At 39.3% G+C, this 21,908-nt stretch overlaps 1 protein-coding gene across 5 annotated transcripts in view; it reads left to right on the forward strand.

The window, feature by feature from the left end:
* The window catches only part of PLEKHG1 (pleckstrin homology and RhoGEF domain containing G1), a 136,248-nt gene that overhangs the window by 24,527 nt on the left and 89,813 nt on the right, over nucleotides 1-21,908 (forward strand). For 2 of the 5 annotated variants that reach the window (XM_086744981.1, XM_086744980.1), the window contains exon 3: nucleotides 14,395-14,469. The exons of 2 other annotated variants lie outside the window; for them this stretch is intronic. In XM_086744981.1, the coding sequence (XP_086601107.1) occupies nucleotides 14,421-14,469 (49 nt within the window). In that variant the 5' untranslated portion in view covers nucleotides 14,395-14,420. Of the gene's footprint in view, nucleotides 1-5,950; nucleotides 6,037-14,394; nucleotides 14,470-21,908 lie in introns of those variants that run through there. One more of the 5 variants, XM_086744982.1, reaches the window with a different exon arrangement.

The following is a 21,908-nucleotide window of genomic DNA, read 5'->3' on the forward strand; positions in this document are numbered from 1 at the left end:
CTGTTGTACTCCAGAGATGTATTGCATTGCTAGTGGGAAAACACTGTAACTCATGAATTTTAGTTGTGTTTGGAACTGCAGCATTGATATACACGCTATAAAAATGAAAGAAGTGTGTCTGACTGTTTCTTATTGTTGTAACATTTCGTGTACGGTTTTGCTGTAGGACTTCATGTACAGTGATTTGTGAAGTTGTCTTGTTTGTATCCCTCCACACTTATAATACCATGCATAGTATTTCCACATCCTTTGAAACTTCTTGGCATAATTTGGGAAATTATATTGGTTTTAACTTAATTAATTACAGAGAACTGAATTCCTTTATGTAGCGGTTTGCTCTTTCATAACCTTCTCTTTCTCAGGATAGAAATGAAATACTTGATTACCCTTCATGCATCCTTGTAGTGTTGTTGAAGTGTTGTGACCCATCTTTCACTCTAGTAAAATTTTACTTGGCAGGAATAGATAGGAAGAGAGACATCCCTTTATCAGTAATTCTGGCATCCCAGCTAGAGTAGCAAAAACTGACTGCTTAATGCATGATTTGTTTCGGATTCTCTACTGAAGGAGAAAAAGCTCCACTGTTCAGTGTGGTTAAAGTGGAAAGGTAAGAAAGGTGACCTTCATTGCTGGTGCAAGAAGGTGGAGAAGGTGAAGAGAGGAGAATTTGGACTCATTTTCTAGGTGAAAAGTATCTTGTTAGTGTAGAAAAGATTTGTAATCTTAACACCTTCTGAAACAATAAGATAAAGTTAACGGAAACCCTTTATTGACTATCCCTTAATAACCTGTATTCAAACATGAGGTTTCCTAATGTTCACTCTCCTTTTTCAGTCTAAAGCACTGAAGGATTTGGGATAGTTTTTATCCTATCTTATTGAAAGCCACAAAAGAACATGTAGTTCACCAAGAAAAGGTCAATTACTAGAGTTGTTTCAAGAATCTTATGAATCTCCAAAAGACTCTCAACAATTGCACACTCTTTTATAAACTGTCTGTGAGGTAATGTCAGATGACTATTATTTTACTACAGAATAGGTATTTCTTTGTTTCCAAGTTTGAAAGCTAAGTCTCGGTTATTTATTTGTTTTATTTTCTGAGAAGGTGAATGAAGTCCTGTCAAAATGCTTAATGGCTCAGTCTCCATGCAGTTGTTGAGTTGTAAACAACTGATTTGTTCAAACCATGTCTCTTAGACTGATGTAGAAAGGAGAAAAACATTCAGCTGAAGGAAATCACCTTTCCAACTATAACATTCGTAAGTGATGTTATTTTTTCCCCATACATTTTTTCTGAATGAAACTAGTGTTCTCATCTGGGGCCAGTGAAGGTCTGCACTTGGTGATGCAATGTTTAATAATAAATCCAGCTTTTCTAAAAAAGCATGTTAGAGATAAGAAGCTTCATATGTTTATGGCATTACAGAGGGAGTTTCCTTGTCCAGAGAATACTGTATTTTAACTCAAAATAAATGTTTATTTAGCAGTTTGTCAGCTGCTTCTGTCAAAATGGTCATTCAAATTCCTTTGGAAATTGTGGCAGGTTAAAGATTGTTACTCTGTGTGGTTTCCCTTCAACCAGCTCCTAGGCTCTCTACTTGTGTTGATCATAGGTGGGTGAAATAATTTCCTTTCTCTTATTTAATTTGATATTCCATATTCTTTATAGTGAATATATATATATGCATTTATTATCTTTATGTATGTCCATACAAAAACTGAGGTTAAGCACGAATGTCACTTGAAGTGATGCAGTTTCTCTGTGCTCTGCAGTATGCACATGCATTTCAGTGCCACAAAAGCGAATAGGCCTGAGCTTGCAGGTACAGAACGGGGACAAACTGGGGACACATTGTTCAAAGCTCATATACAGTGAGAGGGCTGTGGCTTTTCCATCTCCTGACACCTAGTCAGTGTTCTGTAGATAACTGCAAACTTTGGCTCTAGAAAATATGTTATTTGCGAGCCGTGCTTCAATGGTTGCGCTCTGGAGTGGCTTGATAAATGGTGGAGTGTTTTTGCAGGAAATGTCCCAATCGGAGTTACGAGGCCATTCATTTGGACAAACTGCAAGTTAATGTGCGCAGCGCTGTTGGTTTGTCTGTTACTAATTTCCTCTTTTTTCCATGTGTGTGCAGTGTGTATATAAATCTATATATATGTAGACACAGATGTACGTATCCTCAGAGCAGGGAGAGGGAAAAGCCGGAGGAGCGTGCAGTGGTCCCGCAGTCAGCTGCCTGAGCCAGGCCTGGGGGACAGCCAGCCTCGGCATTCGGGCGACAGGAATGTGTCAGGGCTCAGAAAGCTTTCACCGTTGACTCTTTCATGCTATTTGCTGTGTTTGTTGCCTAATGTTACATACTCTCTGATGAAAACTAAACCCTATAAATTTTCATGAACCGCTTCATTGTAGTCAAAAAGTTAGGTGGGCTTTTTCTGATGACTGAGGGGAATAAGTAACTTTGTTATGCGTGGCTGTATTTTGGCTAGCTGTTCAAATGACAGTTTCTGGAAAAGCCAACCGAGTATTACTTGTCTAATAATTATAAAGCTCATGTCTAAACCTCTCATTTCAGCAGTAATACCAGGCTCAGGCAATTGCAGCTGAAGGAAACATACAAATGGGTTTCATAGGAGCCGTTCTCCTGACAGTGAATCTGTGCCCATTCCTTTCCCGGCAAAACATAATGGAGTCACCATGTGTTACAGAGAGAAAAGTAATGAAGGATCCATGTGCAAAGTGATAATAATCCATTATCCTGGTTTTAAGTAGGCTTCTGCTTCATGAACAAGCATCAGCAATGCCAAACCAAACATTCTTTTGTATCTTTTTCTTTTTTTTTTCTTTCTCTCTAGTGCTCCAAAAGAGTTTACAATTGAGGGGAAAAATATCTTTCTCTCTTGTTTACTTGAACTTAATGTTGTTTAGGAAAATTTTAATAAAGTAAATGGACCCTCTAGACAGCACTGATGCTTTTGTCTTTCAGCGGTATGATCTTCTCTTGGAAGTTCTGTGGGTTTTTATCTATAATGAGGTCTGAAGTTACTTCTTTGAAAATATATAGTGAAGCTGAACATATTACAAGCATTTTACGTAAGAGGTAAAATAGCCTAATTGGAGTTGATGCATACTAATTGCTCTGTTGTTAGTGAAACTGGAAGGAAAAGAGCAGTGCTTTGAAAAAAGTGTGCATGAGAGAATAAACTTGCAATTTTGATGTGATGCGGAGCAGCATTTTTGTGTTCTTACTTTTTAGGGAGCTTTCAGAAACATGTCTTTAAGCACACAGAAGAAATACCTCTAAAACAGCTGACTTTGAAATAGACTTGTCTGTATTTATACTCTTAAAAAGCATTGGGCTGTTCTCTAGTCTTTGAGTATTTGCTTTTGGATGCACGTTATCTCTTTGTAAACTTGTCCGTGAATGTGGTTTCAGGGTTTGCCTTACATACTGGTTACGTGAGTTTAGGAAGGCGTCATTCCCTATCTCAGTGCCTTGACTCTGGCCCTCCGCAAAGTTAAAATACACACTGATTTTGTTCGTCCCATAGATATTAGCTTTTCTACTGACCTTAAAATATCAAGTTTCTCTGTAAGAGGGCTATAAAGCTTTAATTTAAAACACAACAAACAACAGAAAAACCTTCATTGTTATCAGTGTCCTGTGATTTCAGGGGAGACTGCCTTGCGTAGTATAGGCATCCTGATGTCCTTCCTCAGCAGGTAGCAAGGTTGTTTCCCTTTTTCTATAAAGTGTGATGGTGGTAGTGAACTTCAGCTGAGTGTCAGAACTTTCCCGTAAGAGAAATGGAAATGCAAAAAGGAAGTGTCAGAAGGTGAAATGCATGCAGACAGGGTAAGTAAGTTTCTCCCATAGTAACAAAATTCTTCGCCTGTATTGGAATCCATTGATATATTATCTGTCACTACAATATTTATGCAGCACATAGGACTGGATTCAAATTCATTTAAGATTGTGCATACTATAATTTACGTTCACTGTTATTTGACTTGTTTGCTGTGATTGGATTCTTTGTGCTACAACAACAACTTTGCTTCCGCGCAGCCTGTTATGATTTTATTTCCTCTGCTGGTTGAGCCTGTGCTCAAATTACGAATTTGCAGGACAGTGATCTTTTCCAAGACAGCATGTAGTGATATCCTGAGCACAAGCATCAAGCAAAAAGATAAGTATCTCTTTAAGTGCTACCACACAACATCTGTAATGGAAAAGCAGTTTGGAGGAAACTTAAGGTGGGTGAAAGCAGGTATCAGCAGCTGTTTACTACGTGTGCCAGACACAAGTCTGGAGTTTTTTAATTTTGTTTGTTCTTTGCTTTCTGACAGAGAAATGAGATTACAGAATGACTGTTAGAATGCTAGCTGGGTTATTGCCTTTGGTTGGTTGGTTTTTTTTTTTAAATTGTTGTTGGGTTTTTGTGTTTTTTTTTTTTTTGTTTTTTTTTTTGTTTTTTTTTTTTTTTTTAATGTCTGAGATCGGCATGTAGCAGTGGCAGCCCTTGCTCTTAATCAGAAATCTCAGCACCAGAGACTTGAACGTGGAAAAGACTAAAGAGGGAAACTTTGCGTGTGTGCATCTGTGTGACTGTTTATTAGCCAAATCAGCATCTCTCCTAATTGTAGCAAAGTTCAGAGCTTTGAAAAGGAATTTGAGTAATTCTGAGATCAACACTGCTGAAATTCTTTCCTCTTCAGTTTGCCTTCCTTAACCATGTGCAGTATAAAGCAACTTTTGTTATGGCAGGTTCATAACCAGCTGTGGAATGGGGTTTTTTAAAATTATTTTTTGAACCAGCATTTTTGGCCCAGTAGTGATGTTTATGCTCCTCACTAGAATTATGATGTTTATGCTCCTCACTAGTGCACCTCACTAGAATTAAATCTATTGGAAACTAAGACCTAATGAGTCTGCAGTTGTGTTTTCTCATGAGAAAAGTTTCAAGAAAAACCTCTTGTAAGAAGAGGGGATGCTAGCGATCAGTGAAAATACCAAATGTAGATTTAAAAAAAAAAAATTATTTTTTTTTTTTTTGACCAAGTTAAGACACCTACCTGGAGTGTGTATGTTGGAGGGGTGGATGGTGGGCAAGGCGGAAGTGCAGCTGTAGAGCTAATGGCTAGAGGCTATGACTGTAACTCCATCAGGTGACATGATAAAATGACTCTGTACGTTCTTACAGCATTGGAGAATTTGTCAAGGAAAAAGTCATGTCTTTTCTGGCAACTGTCATGGTTCTGGCTATGGGTTTGACTGTTCTTGCAATGTGAAGACTTGGACCCTAAAATCCTTTAGTCTCTTTAACACTGTAGCTGGTGTACGTGCATAATGTCGTTTTGTGCTATTTCAGCTCTTGGTATGTGCGTTACTGAAGAGTCACAATGTAATGGTACTGGAAATAAACTCTTCTATTAAAGAAAATGTTGAACTGTGTGCTCTTGTCTGTGCTGAGGCATTTAGTTTTCTTTTTAAATGGGTTTGTTTCAAATTCAGTTTTCTTTCTGTGGCCCTGATTAGCACTTAACAGTAGAACTAGTATTATCTAAAAAATGAAATCAGAAAACAATGTAATGGTAGCTCAATTAAAATATTTAATCTCCATCTTCGTAAATTTCAATAACGAAAATGTTGTTGTTGGCTGTTTTTTGTGGAGCAGGTAGGCATAGTGCATTACATGCTGTTACTGCTTAAATGGCTCAGAAAATGGTTTCTGTAGAATCCATTGCTTACTTGTTGAGTAGCAGTTTTCTTTGAGTAGAGGACAGCAGTATTTTGTGATACGATAGCTGTACCTGGTAGCTATGACTTGCTACTGCTGTACTCCTACAGCCTGTGCTGGGACTTGGCTGTAAGTCCCTAAATATTTTGAGGCTGACCTACTTATCCTGCTCTTCCTTGTTTTTAATCAGAGTGTATGTCAGACGTGTCCTGTGCTGAGCCACCTTACCCAAGTCTGTCTATTTTCTCAAGCTTAGCGTCAAAAGAAAGCATCCAAAGTGACAGACCTGCTGTGTGTAAGTGAAACATCATCTTTTGATGGTTTTTTGTTTGTTTGTGTGGGATTTTTTTTTAACTTTTGTGAAAATCTGGGAGGGCCGCTGAGATTAACCGCACTCTGTAAAGGCGAGAGAGAAGCAATGTATGTATATATAGCTTGAAAAATGCCCAGTGCTTTAGAAAAGAATCGTGGTTTATTCTGATGATAGGAAGTTTTGAAATAAGTGAAAGGTGCTATAGGTGCTTAGATGTCAGACTTTCCAAACCCAAACCAGACCGGAGCGGTAAGCAGGACGATTCAGGTATCGGAAAGTCAGAAGGATTTGTAGCTCTTGCTTGAAGTGCTGACCAGAAGGGAGAGGCAGTTTCTACTACAAGCATTTGGTTTTGCCTGCAGATTGAGGAGCCCTGTGTGGCACTGTAAGGAACAGGCAGTGCCGCCTGCGGGAGCTTTGCTGGAATGATGGCTTCGGAGTTCAGGGATGCATCATCGTGGGAAAGTGCTCTTACGATTTCCTAGCATCAAACTAGTTGTTTTCTATCAGCTTTCCTGTAGTACAGCGTGATTATATGCAGTGTAGGGCTGGTCTTGAGCGAAGTTGCGTGTATAAAAGAGGATATTTTCAAAAATACTCATTAACGGTTCACTTTTACAGAAAGTGTCATTAACCACTGTTATTTTTCTAAGTCATTTCATACAACCTGCACTGAAATGACTTGAGTTTGAAAGCTGTTGCCTCTGCTGAGCTGATAAACTGTGCGATCAACACAGAGTTAATGCATCAGAAGTAGATACATGCATTTCACCAATTTAAACTGACATCTTTCTGCTTAGGCTTTGAACTTACGCTTCACAAGGGTATTTGGGGAGTCTCCCTCAAGGTTTTGATCCCTCTTCCTCCTCCCAGAAGACCCTGTAGGGAAGGCTTCCTCTTTGTTTCACTTGGCTTGGTAGCAGCACATATTTTAAGTAAGGGGTCTCGCAACATGGTTGGACACTGACCAAGCGTTGAATACGTCTCACCTTTTCAAGAAGTTCATTCTATACAAAGTTGAAGAAGAAGATACCATGTCATGTCCCTCCTAAACCTCATATCCTGTGTTACTTTGTAAAAAATACACTGTCTTGACTTGCAGACTGAAACAGTAATGAGCTGCTGAACTTGATCTTTTAGTGGTTTTGGAAAACCATGACCAAAGCCTTGGGATAGCACTGGGAATGGATTCAGAGCTATTGGAGAGCTCTGGAGGAGGGAGGAGACGTATGCGTAGCAGTTAAACCACAGAGGAGCCAGACAGCTCATTCCTTATACTAGAACATTTGTGATATTTTTCACATTCAAACACAGTGAATTACAGTAAACTGGAATTGAAAGTGACAAAGAGATTCTGTGATTTGGCCTTCGCTTGACGGGAAAAACTTAAGTTTTTTGGATTGCAGCCGCAATATGGGTTATTAGCTCCAGAAACTAGGCAGAGTACGCTGTAGATTTATGCTGTTTTGAAGAAGGGGGAGGGGGAGAGAATGATGTTATTATCACTTTCATCGATGGGGCAGATAATGTGCAAAGGAGGTTTTGCTCCTCTTGCCAGCATCGATCAGATGGCCTTATTTGGACCAGCTCATCTCTTAGTGCAGTTGTCTGAAGTGCCACTGTTACTGGCCCTTCTGTGGAAAAGAAGGTGCTAGGGTGACCTGGTTTGGGAAAATCGGCAAAATGTGTAGCATCTTACCAAAAACAAAACCAAAACCCCCCAAAAAACCAAAACCAAAACAAAAAAAAAATCCAAACACAAACCAAAAAGCAAAACCAAAACCAAACTTGGAACGTTTCTGTATGTGTTGATGTGCAGAGGAAAAAAGACTGAGAGATTTTTATGGGACTTTGAAGGAGAGGACTGTTGGAGAAGGGAAGCTGTAACTCACACCCACATCCAGAGCTCTGCTGGAAGGGAATGAAAGGAGCCATTAGAATTCTGTGCAATTTTGAAGGAATAAATATTAACTTGAAATAACACTTTAATTTTAAACATACTGCTATGTTACTTAGAAGGGCTGAGGGGTGGAGGTGAATAGGAACAGCAATGAGGCTTGGTGGCATGTAGTGCTTTGTGTCCTCGTAACCTCTATCCTTCTTCTGTCCATGTTACTGAGAGCTTCTTTCAGTGTCACTTCTTGGTTCATGTGAAAAAATTGTGTTAGCATTACCGTATAAACTTGCTTTTACGGTTTATGTGACCTGGGATCAAAGCTATTCTCGTGGGGTATTGAGCAGCCACGTATCTGGTCCAGAAGGGATTTTGTAGGCAAACAAATGGCAAAAACTAGATCCGGGACAGATGTCCTTATTCTCTAACAAAGATATATGCAGTATTTACCAGCCAAATGTCAAGTTCTGGCCGTGTTAATGTAGGTGGGAATTTTGCCGTAGTCTGCCTTGGAGTCTGGAGTTCGTCCTGCAACCTGAGACTTGGAGTGTTGGTTTTGGGGTTCTGTGAGGGATTCTGTATTCAGAAACGCAACGTCCCATACCGTTCACCTGAGAAGTGCTACAATCTGTCCAGGCTGTGTGTGGGCATCTAAGTGTCCTTGTTTGTTTACAAAACATTTCATGTAAAAAAAACCTACTCATATCTATTTTCTCCCCACCCACTCTTAAACTTGTTTTTTTTTTTTTTTAAATTACAGCAGGAAGAACTCATCCAAATACTGTTTAAAAATAAACCAGCAGATGGCTTTACTGTTAACAGCACAGTGTGTAATGTGGAACTTCAGGGCTTCAGTTGTTTTATATGGAATGCTCTGTATTCATAAAGCACTGACTGTTTAACCTGTAAAAGGCCGCATTAAAAAATGTAATACAGTATTTTAAAGGAACGTGTATGTTGATTGTGAATAAAGTGGCCGCCGCAGAACCAACAATGCTGGTTGTGCCTCTGGAAGATGGGAAAGAAATGCAGCGTCTGTCTAAGGCACTGTATTTGAAAACTTTTTGAAGAAATCCAACCAACTTCCTTAAACATGATCACTTCCAGCTATTTGGAACAGATGTAGACTAGAGGCCAGGGATTTGACACAAAGGAGGAGGTTCAGGTTAGAGTTTGGTTCGTGATGATCGTTGTTCAACATAAATACATAGTTGGACTCCATAGTTAAATCTGCAAACAGACCTGTGATGAACAATAGTTTCTTTCAAGCTGCTAAATTGCTGAGAGAACAAAAAATAGAACAAGTATTCTCTCTAATGAAAATTACTCCAATTGAAATTGCAATATTTCAACTAATAGTTATTTTGAATAATTAGAAACCTTTAATATATTTTTAGCAAGGTACAGTTAATTTAAGATACAAGGACTGTATTTGTCTGTGAAATGCGGGTAATCTATATTTTCCCTGAGCCTGCTTTTTTAAAGTATTTTTTAGTCACAGATGTGCTATAAGTTTGAATGTTTTCCCGTGAATTGAGCTGTAGCATGCTATTGATTTAGATGCTGTGTTTAAAGGAATAGAGATCTTATTTTTTTTCCACAAAGTTAAAGGTAATTGCTATTTTTAGCAGCTCAGGTTTTTAAAGGCAAACCAATCTACTAGAAGGAACAACAAATTTCTTGAACTAGGACCTCCCAGTATGCCCATTTGGGTGGCCCTGGCTGATTATGGCCTGTGAAAATGCATGGTCATAGATGTGAATATTTTTGGTTACTGTTAGAGAGTTTTACTTAATTAAGAAATCTAAACAGTGGAGCTGTGTTTATTCATAAATTATGAATGCATATGTATTTCAAGTTCTCGTACTGGGACGTTCTGTGAAGAAGTGCTCAGAGGAGTAAGCAGTAGGTAGCAGTGCGGGGAACAGCTCTGAGTAACAAATTCAGAAATACTGAGCACCCTGTGGATTGACAGAACAGCTGTGCCAAAGGTGCCAGGACAATTAAAGCTACAGCAATAATTAGATTGCAAGAGTGTTTGGGAGGGTCTCACAGGACAGTTTTCATAAGGTCCTTTATATGATTGATCTTTAAATTAATAGTGGTAATAATATCCCAAAGTTTGCAATAAGGTTCTTTATGTAAGTGGAACTTGTATGGGAAGTCGGCAAGAATTACTTTCTCTTATATCTTACTAGCAAGCTTATACCCCAAATGCTGCTGCTTTGCTGGATTTTACCCGAGTCCTGCTTGACCTTACTGCAGAGGGAAATTTACTTTCAAAGTCTGATGAATAGTATTTGTCAAAGATTTCCTTCCTACATTAAAACTGGGAACTTTAGGATTCCTTTATTTATTTATAAAGCTTGACTTCTGGTTTTTGAGAAAGCAAGAGTGGAGTTCTGTATTTCTTTTATTTAAATCTTTCCTCCTTCCACTAGCTTTGTTATACCTCTCAGAGAAGAAAAGAAGAGCAAAATAAATCTTACAAGAATGAAGTTTATCAGGGTTACATGAAAAGAAATGATATGACTAGGAGTGATGAAATAGGCCTTTTCAGCCACAAATGTGAATTATTTTTTATAAAAGACGCTTAGCATATTCTGCAATTTCTAGCAACAGCGTGGAACAGAGTTGTGTTACTGATAGAGAAATGGGGGAAAGCACACTTTTTAGATTGTAAAATGTATGGATTTCCAAGCTTTTTAAAGAAGTCACTTAAAATACTATTCCATGCCATGTAACTGGACCCGAGTTTTTGTCTGTGATTTTTTTGACGCTGACGATGCCATGGGAACATGCTGAAAGCTCCATACAGGTCCTGTCGTGTTTGCACCTGGTTGAACTCTTCTGGTACTGTTAGTCTTCTGCACGATTTGGAAAAAGCTAGGAAACAGCAACACATTTCAGACTGTTCCATTGCTGCAAACCATTACAGAGTGGTGAGTGTTTCTAGACAGTGTTCTGAAGATGCGCTTTTCTAGGCACAGAGGCTGACTTTCTTCAACCTGTTATAACCCTGATAAGCCTCCCTTGCTATCGCTTATTGTAATACAGAGCTGCTAAATTGGTAAATCTGTGCAAAGCCATTCGTGGGACAGCAGTTTCTAAATTGCCTTGGATTATCAAAATGAATTCTTGAAACAGAGAGCTGTTCTAAGTGTGGAAAGGCTGAACCAGTTCCAGAAATACCTTGGTTTGTGTGCAGTAACTGAATGATCCAGCTTGCAATGTACCATTCCATTATCGAAAATACCAAGGTCGTTCAATGCCTATTTGAGTGTGATTAGGTTTTGTGCTGGGAATGTCAGCTCATGCTCCGTAGAGAGCGATGAGCACGGGTGCTCTGTTGAATTCCCCAGAAGTGACTGTTGGTAGGTGTCTTACTTGAAGGGTAATGCTTTCTGGTACTGAATTTTGATGGCACAAAAGCAAGCTTATCACTTCACTACTTTCAAGTAGAAAGAAATGTTGGCCTGCTTTAGACAAGGAAAATTGGACTTGTGTAAATAAAAACTGGGACAGAAGAAGCCAGAAAAGTGCTTGTATTTAGCAGCTCTACAAAATGTTAGTAAGGAAACCTAAAAGTATTTTTGAGACTACCAATTTTGTCTAAGTAATGTGTCAGTGAGTTACTCCATGAGCGTTTTAATGGTGAAGTTTACTTACGTATTTATTTCAATTGTGTGCAACTCCAGCCAACCAAAACCAGAAAACAAATGCATGGATATTCATGTTTTATTATTTTAAATGTGTAGTTCCCTGAATTTCTGATATGAAATAATTTATTTGAAATGTAGAATTTACAGAAAACACTTTCTTGGATTTTGAAATGAATCACAGTAATAAATATTGTATTTATTGATGTGATGTATTGGTTCAAGTGCACTGTGTGATTAACTGGTTTCTATCAGCTTTACTAGTAAACTGCTGGATAACTGGAATTTGATTTATAAACTGGTGCAGTGTTCACAGGCAATATGTAGCGCATCATTGAATGCAGAGGGTTGGACATGAGCTTGCCAAGTTTTAGAATTAGTTGGTGTATTTATTCTAGCCAACTGTTTCGTGATGATAAGCATAGATAATTAAATTTGAGTAATCTGTTTGAAGAACAAATTTATTTTTTCAAGTGTCTTCTGGAGAGTAGGTTTCCGGTTTACAGCAAATTTGTAAAGGATTTTGGAGACTGTTAGGTGTTTATAGCTGTTTAAATACTCTGTTGAGGGTGCACTTCTTTATTCAGTTTGACACCATCCAGCTGTGGTTTATGAATTTGTGTGCACAGACCTTCAGGTGGATAAGCATGATCACTATTAATTTTGGGAAATAGAGAAGATTTCTGACTAGGTCCAAATCTTGAGTATGTATAATGTTGTGTTGATGAGACATCTATATTAAGGACAATGTGCCTGGCAAGGTTGTGGAGCAGATTCTCCTGGAAACCATACTAAGGCACATGGAAAATAAGGAGGTGGCTGCTGACAGCCAACACGACCTCACTAAGGCTAAATCATGCCTGATAAATTTGGTGGCCTTCTATGACGAGGTTACAGCTTGGGTGGATAAGGAACAACCAATGGATGTCATCTACCTGGACTTGTGCAAAGCATTTGATATTGTCCTGCATGACATCCTTGTCTCTAAACTGGACCACTCGGTGGGTAAGGAATTGGCTGCATGGCCACACTCAGAGTTGGGGTCAATGGCTCAGTGTCCAAGTGGAGACCAGTAATGAGTGAAGTTCCTCAGGGGCTGGTATTGGGAACTGCCCTGTTTAAGGTCTTTGTTGACAATGTGGACAGTGGGATAGAGTGCACCCTCAGCAAGTTTGCCAATGACACCAAGCTGTGTGGTGCAGTTCACACACTGGAGGGAAGAAATGCCATCCAGAGGGACCTTGACAGGCTGGAGAGGTGGGCTCGTGCCAACCTCATGAAGTTCAACCAGGTCAAGTGCAAGGTCCTGCACATTGCTCGCAAGCTATTCTATGATTCTATGAGAAAGTAATTCCTGAGTAAGACCCAGTGGATTTTATCTTGAGTAGAGATGACCTGGCTGATGTAGAAAACTATATGTAGTAGAATTTCCATCGGCTAAATAAGAATTAGTTTGTACCCTAGGATGTGCTAGTGGCTTGTAGCCTCAGGTGTGTCCAGTATTTCTAATCCTTTTACATACATGTGAATTAAATATGACAAATATATTTGCCCTGCATGGCATACCCAAAATTCTTGCTGTGACTTAAATTGTTTAAGAAATCCTATGTATTTTGTATAGTTAGTTTGTTATTGTAAACCCAAGCCCTTTATTGGATGCTAGAGCAGACATGTTTTCCTTCTAGGTCTGGTAACAGGATTCAGAACAAGTCATATGAATTTGAGCACAAAATAATTTAAGAAGGGAAAAAAAAAAGCCATTTATTTGTGCTCAGTCTTGGTTCTGGTGCAGGATGAGCCACGCAGGTCTCCCATAACTCTGAATCTGGTGATCGTCTGAAGTCCGCGCCTTGAATCAGCTCTCTTGCCTCAGTGTTGTTAGAGACACGACAAGTCAGTGACTTCGTCAGGAGTTCAGACTGTGGTGCTAATGCTTCCAGTGCCGTGCACTCTGCATAGTCCTGTACGCAGCACTGCCTTACCTGAATTGTTGTCTGACGTGAAGTCTCTGCCCCATGTGACACAGTCTCCTTTGGGCAGACAATCCTGGTCTCTTCGCATTGTCTTTTCTTGATGCATCTAGTCTGATCTTGAGGCTATCAGTATGTAAAATGGCATGTCAGGTTGGCTGGTGGTGGGAAAACATTCAAAGGTGCTAAAAAAGAGGATACAAAAATCCCAGTCAGTATGTGTTGACCACAGGTTGACCGTTGGCCAGTACCACAGAGGGTACATAACTCTGCTGTAAAGACGAGACGGGCTCACTGAGAAGGCTCACTTTTCTTCTCTGCCTGCTGCTGGGATAGAAGAAATACTGGTGCTCTACAATGTGGTAAAACTTTAAGTTAGTAGAATTTTATGTTTAATGCAGGCTGACGTGACCCTCCACGTGGCTGCTCTTTCGTTAACTTCAGCGGTACGTGAGTGTAAGCAGTTCTTCCGTCCCAGTTCATAGGCCTCTCACTAGAAATTCACTGAGAGGGGAAAAAATACCCAAACTCAAAGACAGAAGTTTACCAGATGTAATTAGTACTTTCAATCTACCACTGCAATTTATTAGTGGGTCCTTTTGTCCCTGCCTACCTGGCAGTACATCCAGGTAGCAGCCTACTGAGCGGTGTTGCAGTTAATCTCTAGGAGTTCTGCTTGTTTGCATGTCTGACGTACAAACATGGAAATGATGAAAGCTGAAAACCCATCCTTCATGGGGATAATAGGGCAGAGGAGTGTCCTACTGAAACATACTGGTTTTGATGGAGAATGCTTTCTTTGCTTTGTGTCCATTAGGTTTTACTAAGCCTGTGTCTGCAGAGATGCCAGATAAAACACCAGGTGGTACAGAACCTGTCCCCAGCAGTGAAGGTTAGTAGTTTTCTTTCTTTTTTTTTTGACTAAGTATTGAATAAAAGATGCATTGTGATTTTTGGGAAGGATTTTTCAAGTCAAAAAGTGATTTTTCTCTTACTGACCTTAAACTTAAGGAAGAGCTGAATTAATTTTATGTGTGCATGTTTATCTAAATAGCAGGAACTTTTAAGTTACATTTCTGTAACCTTTCCCTCCTTCCGTAGCCCATCACCCATGATAGTACTAGAAATATATAATGAGAGGGGAGGACCATTGGGCTGCTAGAATTTCAGCTTTGGAGAAGATGATTTGTCCCCTTTTGATAAAGAGATCTTGTTGATTGAGGCCAGTTTGTCATAAGGGACGCTTAAGTCTCACAGAACCGAAGCTGACATTTAAGATGTGGAATGATTGATAAAAGGAGGAATTGAATGTGTATGATTTCCGCTAAAATCAGTGGAATCTTGAAATTTTCAGACTTTTTTTTTTTTCTTTCCCCTTCTCAAGATCCTTTAACTTTAGATTCCCATATCTGAAAGTTTGGTATTTGGTTTCAGGGAAAATGCATTCTTTAAAAGAATTGTAATCCTGCTAATTTGAATCCTTCCTCTGAATCACAGATGAACATTTCATTAAAATATTTTATAGAAATTTGCTATTTCACATGAAGAGGATGAGGTGTTTCTGAAAGTTTTGTGGCTACTACGTGTAGTAGCTCTTGTATACGGTTGCTTTCTAGATCCTTGCTGTCCTCACACAATTCATTCAAATGTGTGTTTCAGCTTGAATAAAGCTTGCAGCTCAGGCTGGTTTATACTACTTTCTCTCTAAACCTAAAGATACCTAAAGTTTTAAATATTTTCATTGCATTTGAACCTCAGTTTTGATGTTTGAAAGGCATCAGGGGACATACTGCAATAATAATTTTTAAAAGTGCATCAGTAACAGCAGAGAAATAAATTTGATTTCCATGTAAAGGGTATTAAGCTATGATTAACTGCAGAAGGCCTTCCTATTAATTACTTTTTAAAAATTTACTGTAAAACTTAACACATGTTACTATGAGAACTCTTGACACAAGAGGAGAAGCAGCCACAGCTGGTCTTTCAAAGGCTGAGCTCTCTCTGATTTATGTGTTGTGTGCCCCCCTTTATAAATAAATCCTGATGCTGAAAGCGCTGTGATGAAGTCCCGTTAGAGCCAAAGCCTAGACTTGTGCCGTGTGTTAGGATGTGGAGCAAATTGTCGTGTGCCTTGCTGGTTGCTTCTCTAAAAGTAACCTACATTATCACATCTGTGGCTCTGCTAGGTATTAATGAAATCTAAATGTGTTAAAATTACATCCATTATATATGTTATGTATTGAATTTATTTTCTGGCTGTGGAATAGTGGCAGATATTGCCGTGTTTCAGCTCTCCAGCCTCCAAGAGGAGTTCTGGTAAATTAAGCAAGGCATAGGGATAATGTAAAGCTTTCAGATGAAATCTAGGGAAAACTCACTCTGTGAAAGGTGAATTTGTTTTCTCCTATTGCATTTTAATTTACCACATAAGCAACTTCCAGTAAGTGAGTTGTAAGGTTTGCTTTGGCTTTACATAGGAGTTAAAGAGGGTAGGACTTGTGATAGCATAGACCTGTAGATGGGCTGGGAGCAGGGGTCTGGGAAAAGGAAGGGGAGGGAATGGAAAGAATCCTGCAGAGCATCTTTAATGATGGAGTCACTGATGGCATCCTGTGGCCATCAAACAAAGATTGATTCTCCTCCTTACACTGGCAGTCAGAGATGGATGCCTGTGAAGAAGGATGGGCAAGGACTGAAAGCTAGCATGTGCATCTGTTAGATGCTGAAAAGAACAGTCTTTGAGGTTAGGACATCCCAGGTACCAGTTTCCAGTCACTTTCCTGCTAGCTCCATCCCCAAATTAGAAGTTTGAAACTGAACACAGGATTGTTCTTGTTTAGGTACAGGAGAGGGAGGTAGGGAGCTACTTTTTTTGTTTGGTTGGTTGGTTGTTTTTTCTCCATTTAATTTTTGGAAGACTCATGAAGCCTTCAAGTATATCTTTGTTTCTGTAATTATGGTTTCATTTAATGAGAACCACCAACAGGTAAAAAACATTCCAGAAACATTTTTACAGTTAAGCAAAATCTAGGAACTGCCCTGAGGATCCATTTCAGTACTTTCCAGGTCTTTGTGTTTTTCAGTAGCTTCTGATGTCTGTCTAATCAAGAAGACACATAATATAGTGTCCTGCACGTTATCAAGGAAAGCTAAAACTGGAAAACTTTCAGAGTTCAACTAGAGTATTCAGGGATACCACAGCTGAAAATCTTCTCCATGTATGCTTTATTGTAGCTTTTAAGGGAATTAGTACAAGATTCCTGTGACTTGAGATCTCCCATATACAAGAAGACACATTAGAAATGATTGTCTGGGTCACTAAGTATCTGCGCATATAAGGTTGTATAACTGTTTACATATTCTCTCACATACACAATACACACATGTCTGTACATGTATATATGACATATGTGTATGTAGACATATATATAACCTTAAATCATGAGATCCTAAGGGAGCTATTCCCATAGGTGGCATGGTGAGTACCATCCTTCTGGGACTTGCAATTTCAGAGTTCCCAAGAAATTAATACAATAAAATATAGCTAATAAAAATTATGAGATAATGCTGAGTCTTCATTTTCAAATTAAAGTTATCATTGTATTGCGTTGTGATAAGAACTTATGAAATTCTTCAAGCAGTTTGTATAAAAATGGGCTTTAACACACAAGGTTTAGTAAAACAAAACTTGGTTTAATCTGGATATTTTGTTTTCAATCACTCTTCTGAAATGAATCTTCACTTAAAGATGTGTCCTGACATGAAAATGTTCTACTAAAGACCAAACATAACAGCATCTTACAATGCTACTAAATCATTAGTGCTGGAAGTTAGAACTCTGAGAGATTTTGTTGTTTTATTCTCATAAATACTTTCAAATAACGTTATGATAACGTTTACTGAAAGGAATTGCCAGTCATATGCCAGTGGCTGCTGTAGCCCTGACTTATAAGATAAACTTCCACAGTCTTTGATCATATGTCTCTCTCTATTTACTTAGTGTTTATACAGTTTACTAGTATGCAGAAATGTTTCACTGGTGTGACTGAGTCAGAATTAAGAAGTGTTTAATTTCTCATGTTTAAAATATCACTGCTACTTACATACATAAACGTTTATGTGAACTTTCTTAATTATTTCCAGACATCTTATTGCTGCTTGGGGTTTTTTTGCAGTGAAAAAAACTAAAAAAAAAAAACCCACAGTATATTTGTTGTTACAAATTTCTAACAATTAACCTTCCACGTTTATAAGGGTCAAGTTGGGTTGAGCAAAGTGTTGGCAAGATAACTGGTTATCTGGAAAGTTTTACAGAGTCAGCGTTGCTCTAACCTGGCAGTGCCCCTCCCTGCCCCTGACCCACTGCTCCGTATGCTCGAGTTAGACCATGGAGCACACAGAGGCAGACAACTGAGAAATGAGTTTCCTGTAATTAAGTTACTGTAACTTAGTCCTTGACTCCAGGGTCCCTGGTGAGTGGGCAGACTGTTTGCTTTTCTGCCGCCTCTTCTTGTCGAACCCTTTGGAGTCAACAGTTACATTTATAAATGTCACCGCTTGCTTTGTGCTACCGGGAGAGGGGGACAGGGGGGACCCAGGTCCTGGTGATTTGGTTGTTGCAAAGATGTGTGTGTCTGTATGTCACGTGTGAAAAATATTTTTCGAGAAGCTTGTATAGCTATCAAGGAGGGGTAGACAAACAAATGAAAACAAAAAACCCCTACCATGATCCGCACATAACTGTTCCTTAACTGTTTTTCTACGGCAAAGCTATTATATTCTATTTACAATGGATGCATTTAGAACAATGTGCTGTGTCAATACCAGGAAGTGGATTGAGTGTATTTCTGTTTTAGCTTGCAAAGGAATTAGCATTTGTTCTGCGTGTGTTTGCTGAAAAGTCTTTCTTAGACTTCTGGTATAGTTAACCATTGGAAATGAGGCCGTGACAGGAGCACCCCACCCATCGCACAGATTCCTCCGCTCACGCGCAGAGAGGCTGCTGTGGTTCTCATCCGCTGCTCCTGATGGTATCTGGAGCTGGGCAGTTGCTCGTTTGCAAAAAATTTAGGGGAATGATTCTAGATGTTTTCATAATGAAAAATCTATCTCATGGGATTTTTTTTTTTTTCTTTTTGGTAGCTTAAAGTCTTGATGATACTGAATGGTTTTCATAAAAACCAAGCGCTTCATCCTGTGGATTGCTGATCAATGTTTCTGTCGCGATGCCTTTGAACAACTGTTCATAGCATAGCTAGACTTGCTTCAAAGAAACCCGATGATGTCTACCTTAGTACCCATTTGGAAGGCTCCCACGCTCAAAGTTTTTAGGTTATGGGTCAAGTGCTACCTTAGCAGTAGCTTTATGCAAAACACTTAGAAAAGGTATTTGGATGCAGGAACCTTTATTAGGTTTCTCCAGTCAACTTGATTTGTTTCTCTGTGCCTTAAAGGTAGAAATCTTGGAAGAGAAAGATGTGAGGAAGTTAAAATCCCTCTAACTCTTCTTCCTTTCCCCTTTTGCCCGCCATCTTCTTTCATTAAGCAAGAGCCATGACTTCCCCCAGCTGGATCCTCTCTTGCTGACTGTGGTTCACACGCGCATCCTGAAGGAAATGAATGTTACACCTGGGCTTTATAAACAGCCACTGACAAATCCCCGTGGACAGCAAGCTCATGTCATTGTAAAATATCCTACAGTAACAGGGGTGTTTTTCCTTGCATTGTGTACCTGATGGCACTAGTGGGAGCCTACAGCTGTTTCTGTTGTTGTTTGAGAGAAGACTCATTTAGTTTTATAACTCCTCTGGCTTATGTTTTCTGCCACAATATGTAACACCGCACAGGAAAAATATGCAAGCACAGCCATGGACTGCCCAATGGATCATATCCTTCAAATGCAGTGAAGAAAGTAGCATCAGTATTTTTACCTCCAATTTTTGCTAGGGCTGATTCTTTCCTGACAGGTATGCCAGGGTACGGTTGTTCAGGTTCGTAAGTGCTGCATGCTGCCTTCTGTGCAGCGCTGGAGTGGTTGTGACGGGCCCATAGCAATGTACTATCTTGTGCCATGTTTATAGAGAAAGTTGTTATTACACTTTATTATTCTACACCTCTTTTAAAGGAATACGAAAGTAGATGGGGAAAATGAAGCATCTTTTCTAAAGCTTTTTCAAATCTTAAGCGCATGTGAAGTCACCGATAACTATGGTAATAGTGCACTCGTAGGCTTAATGGTCTATCACTGGGCTGAGATGGGCACAAAACCAACTGTGTGATTGTATACTTAGTCTACCTGCTCCTGTTTTTTGGAACTGCCTTCTTTTATTGTTCCTTGCTTCATTCTCTATTTCCTGCAGCTTCTTGTTGCCTGACTGAAGGAAAGAGATGTCTGGAATAAATGGTGTGTACCAAATGTGCTGTTTTGTGGACAAGAACTTGTGGCTATTAGATGACATTAGATTGGTGAGATGCAACATAAAAGGTCTTGGCTATTTATGCAGAAGGTGGTAGACACTGTGGACTTCCCTGCCAAGGGTATTGTGAATGTTAAAATTTCACATGAGATGAAGAGGAGACCAGAGAAGTCTCTGAAAGACAGCTCCAAATAAATGAGTCACTGCTGGGGAAAAATATAGTACATGCTTGCTATGTTCTCACTGTCCCCAGTAATATAATCTTCCTGTGCCAGGTTATTTTTTTCTTAGTTGCTATTCATAGGCTCATTTTGTAGCAGCTTTTAATCCCCCAAAAATCATATCTGGAAGGAGGAGGAAGTGTCTGTGTAAAGATGATACCTGAAGTTTTTAACCCTAGTGCTTACAAAACGAGGTGGTGAAGCCAGAGCAGATTTGAAATCTGATTGGAAATGGGAGAAAAGCGATGTGGAAGGGTGATGAAATTGGATGTTCTGACTCCTCACTAACTTGTTGGCCTCTCTCTGCACACTGTGAGAGGCTGGCACATCTTTCTGTGAAACGCTGGTTGTAGACTGTAGTTGTAACTCATGATGACTCTTGTCATGACTCTCTTGAGAAATTTGGGTTAACTCCAGTCCTCCAAAGTTGAGTATTAGCCACAGCCTAAGCAAGTTGCCAATGGCACTTGCTTTGCTGCAACCAGACTGCAGCCCCTGCGCTCCGCAGTGCGGCTCATGTTCTCTGATAGTGTTATGATGCATTAAACCACAATATTGAATCAATTTGCTTTTTCCTGAAAGCATTTTGATGAACTGCCTTAGTCACTGGGCCACGCTGGTTGGGTCCCACTTTTTCTTGGTTGCCAAGAGGCTGTTAACTGGATGGGCTTTTAAAACTTCCTCAGCTCAGTGGAGTGAAGAGGAGGAGGAGGAGGTGGTGGCTCCCTTGATCTGGGGCAGTGAAGGACGGTGAGAGGTAGAATGTTCTGGACATTGTGAAATGTTTGAGTACAGTAAAGCCTGCTCCTCATCAGCGCTGAAGATGCAGTTGCTGTAATGTGATGGTGGTTAAGTCACTGATTACAAGGTTGGGCTATTAACTGGTAGAATAACTTATTCTTCCTTTGAATGCCAGGACTTTCTCTGGTGTCTTGGCTGACTGGTATCCCACCAGAGATCAGTGTTCCAGTCATCTGCAAGTTATAGAAAGCTTATGTGGCCTGAACTGCTTGAACTTGAGGTTTGGAAAACTGGGGGTTTTTTTAGTGTTGATGATCCCATTTTTACATAATTACTTTTGCTTTTCTGTCTCAATGGCAATTAATTCTTAGTTCTCAAGCAATTAAGTAGTGTAGCACTTGAGTTTGATGCACTTTTTTTCTCTTGTATAAACAAATTGTACATGATACAAAATTATGTGTCTCATGATGTGTAAATAGTGTGCACACATTAAGTAACCAATTATGAGTAGTACAAAATAGAGAGACTAAATTTGGCTTGCATGAAGCAATCAAATATGATGTGTCTTGATGAAAACCAGCTAGTTTCTTTAAAGCACTTATGAATGCTAATGGTCTAACTTATTTTTAAATTGATGTTCCAAGTTAAGAGAAATGTAAAACAATTCAAATGTTCCTGGAGGAGCAAAGGTTCCTTGTTAAAGCAAAGAAAAAAGTGGTGTACTAATTTTCTGTGTATTCTAGTCTAAATATTCTTCTCTGTTGGACGTTATTTAAAACTGGTTGAAGATGGCCCTCTCTTAACCGTGAGCTTTTAAAAAAAATGTTTACATTTAAGGTCTAAACTGTAGTTTGACCATCAGCCTGACTTAAAGCTGAGATTGCTTATCTGGAGTAAAATATTGCCAGTGGAATTTTTAATGATATGATTCTCAACTTTATCATATTTACATA

Source organism: Chlamydotis macqueenii, chromosome 3, assembly GCF_036417535.1.
Source record: "Chlamydotis macqueenii isolate bChlMac1 chromosome 3, bChlMac1.mat, whole genome shotgun sequence".
In the NCBI taxonomy this organism is placed as follows: domain Eukaryota; kingdom Metazoa; phylum Chordata; class Aves; order Otidiformes; family Otididae; genus Chlamydotis; species Chlamydotis macqueenii.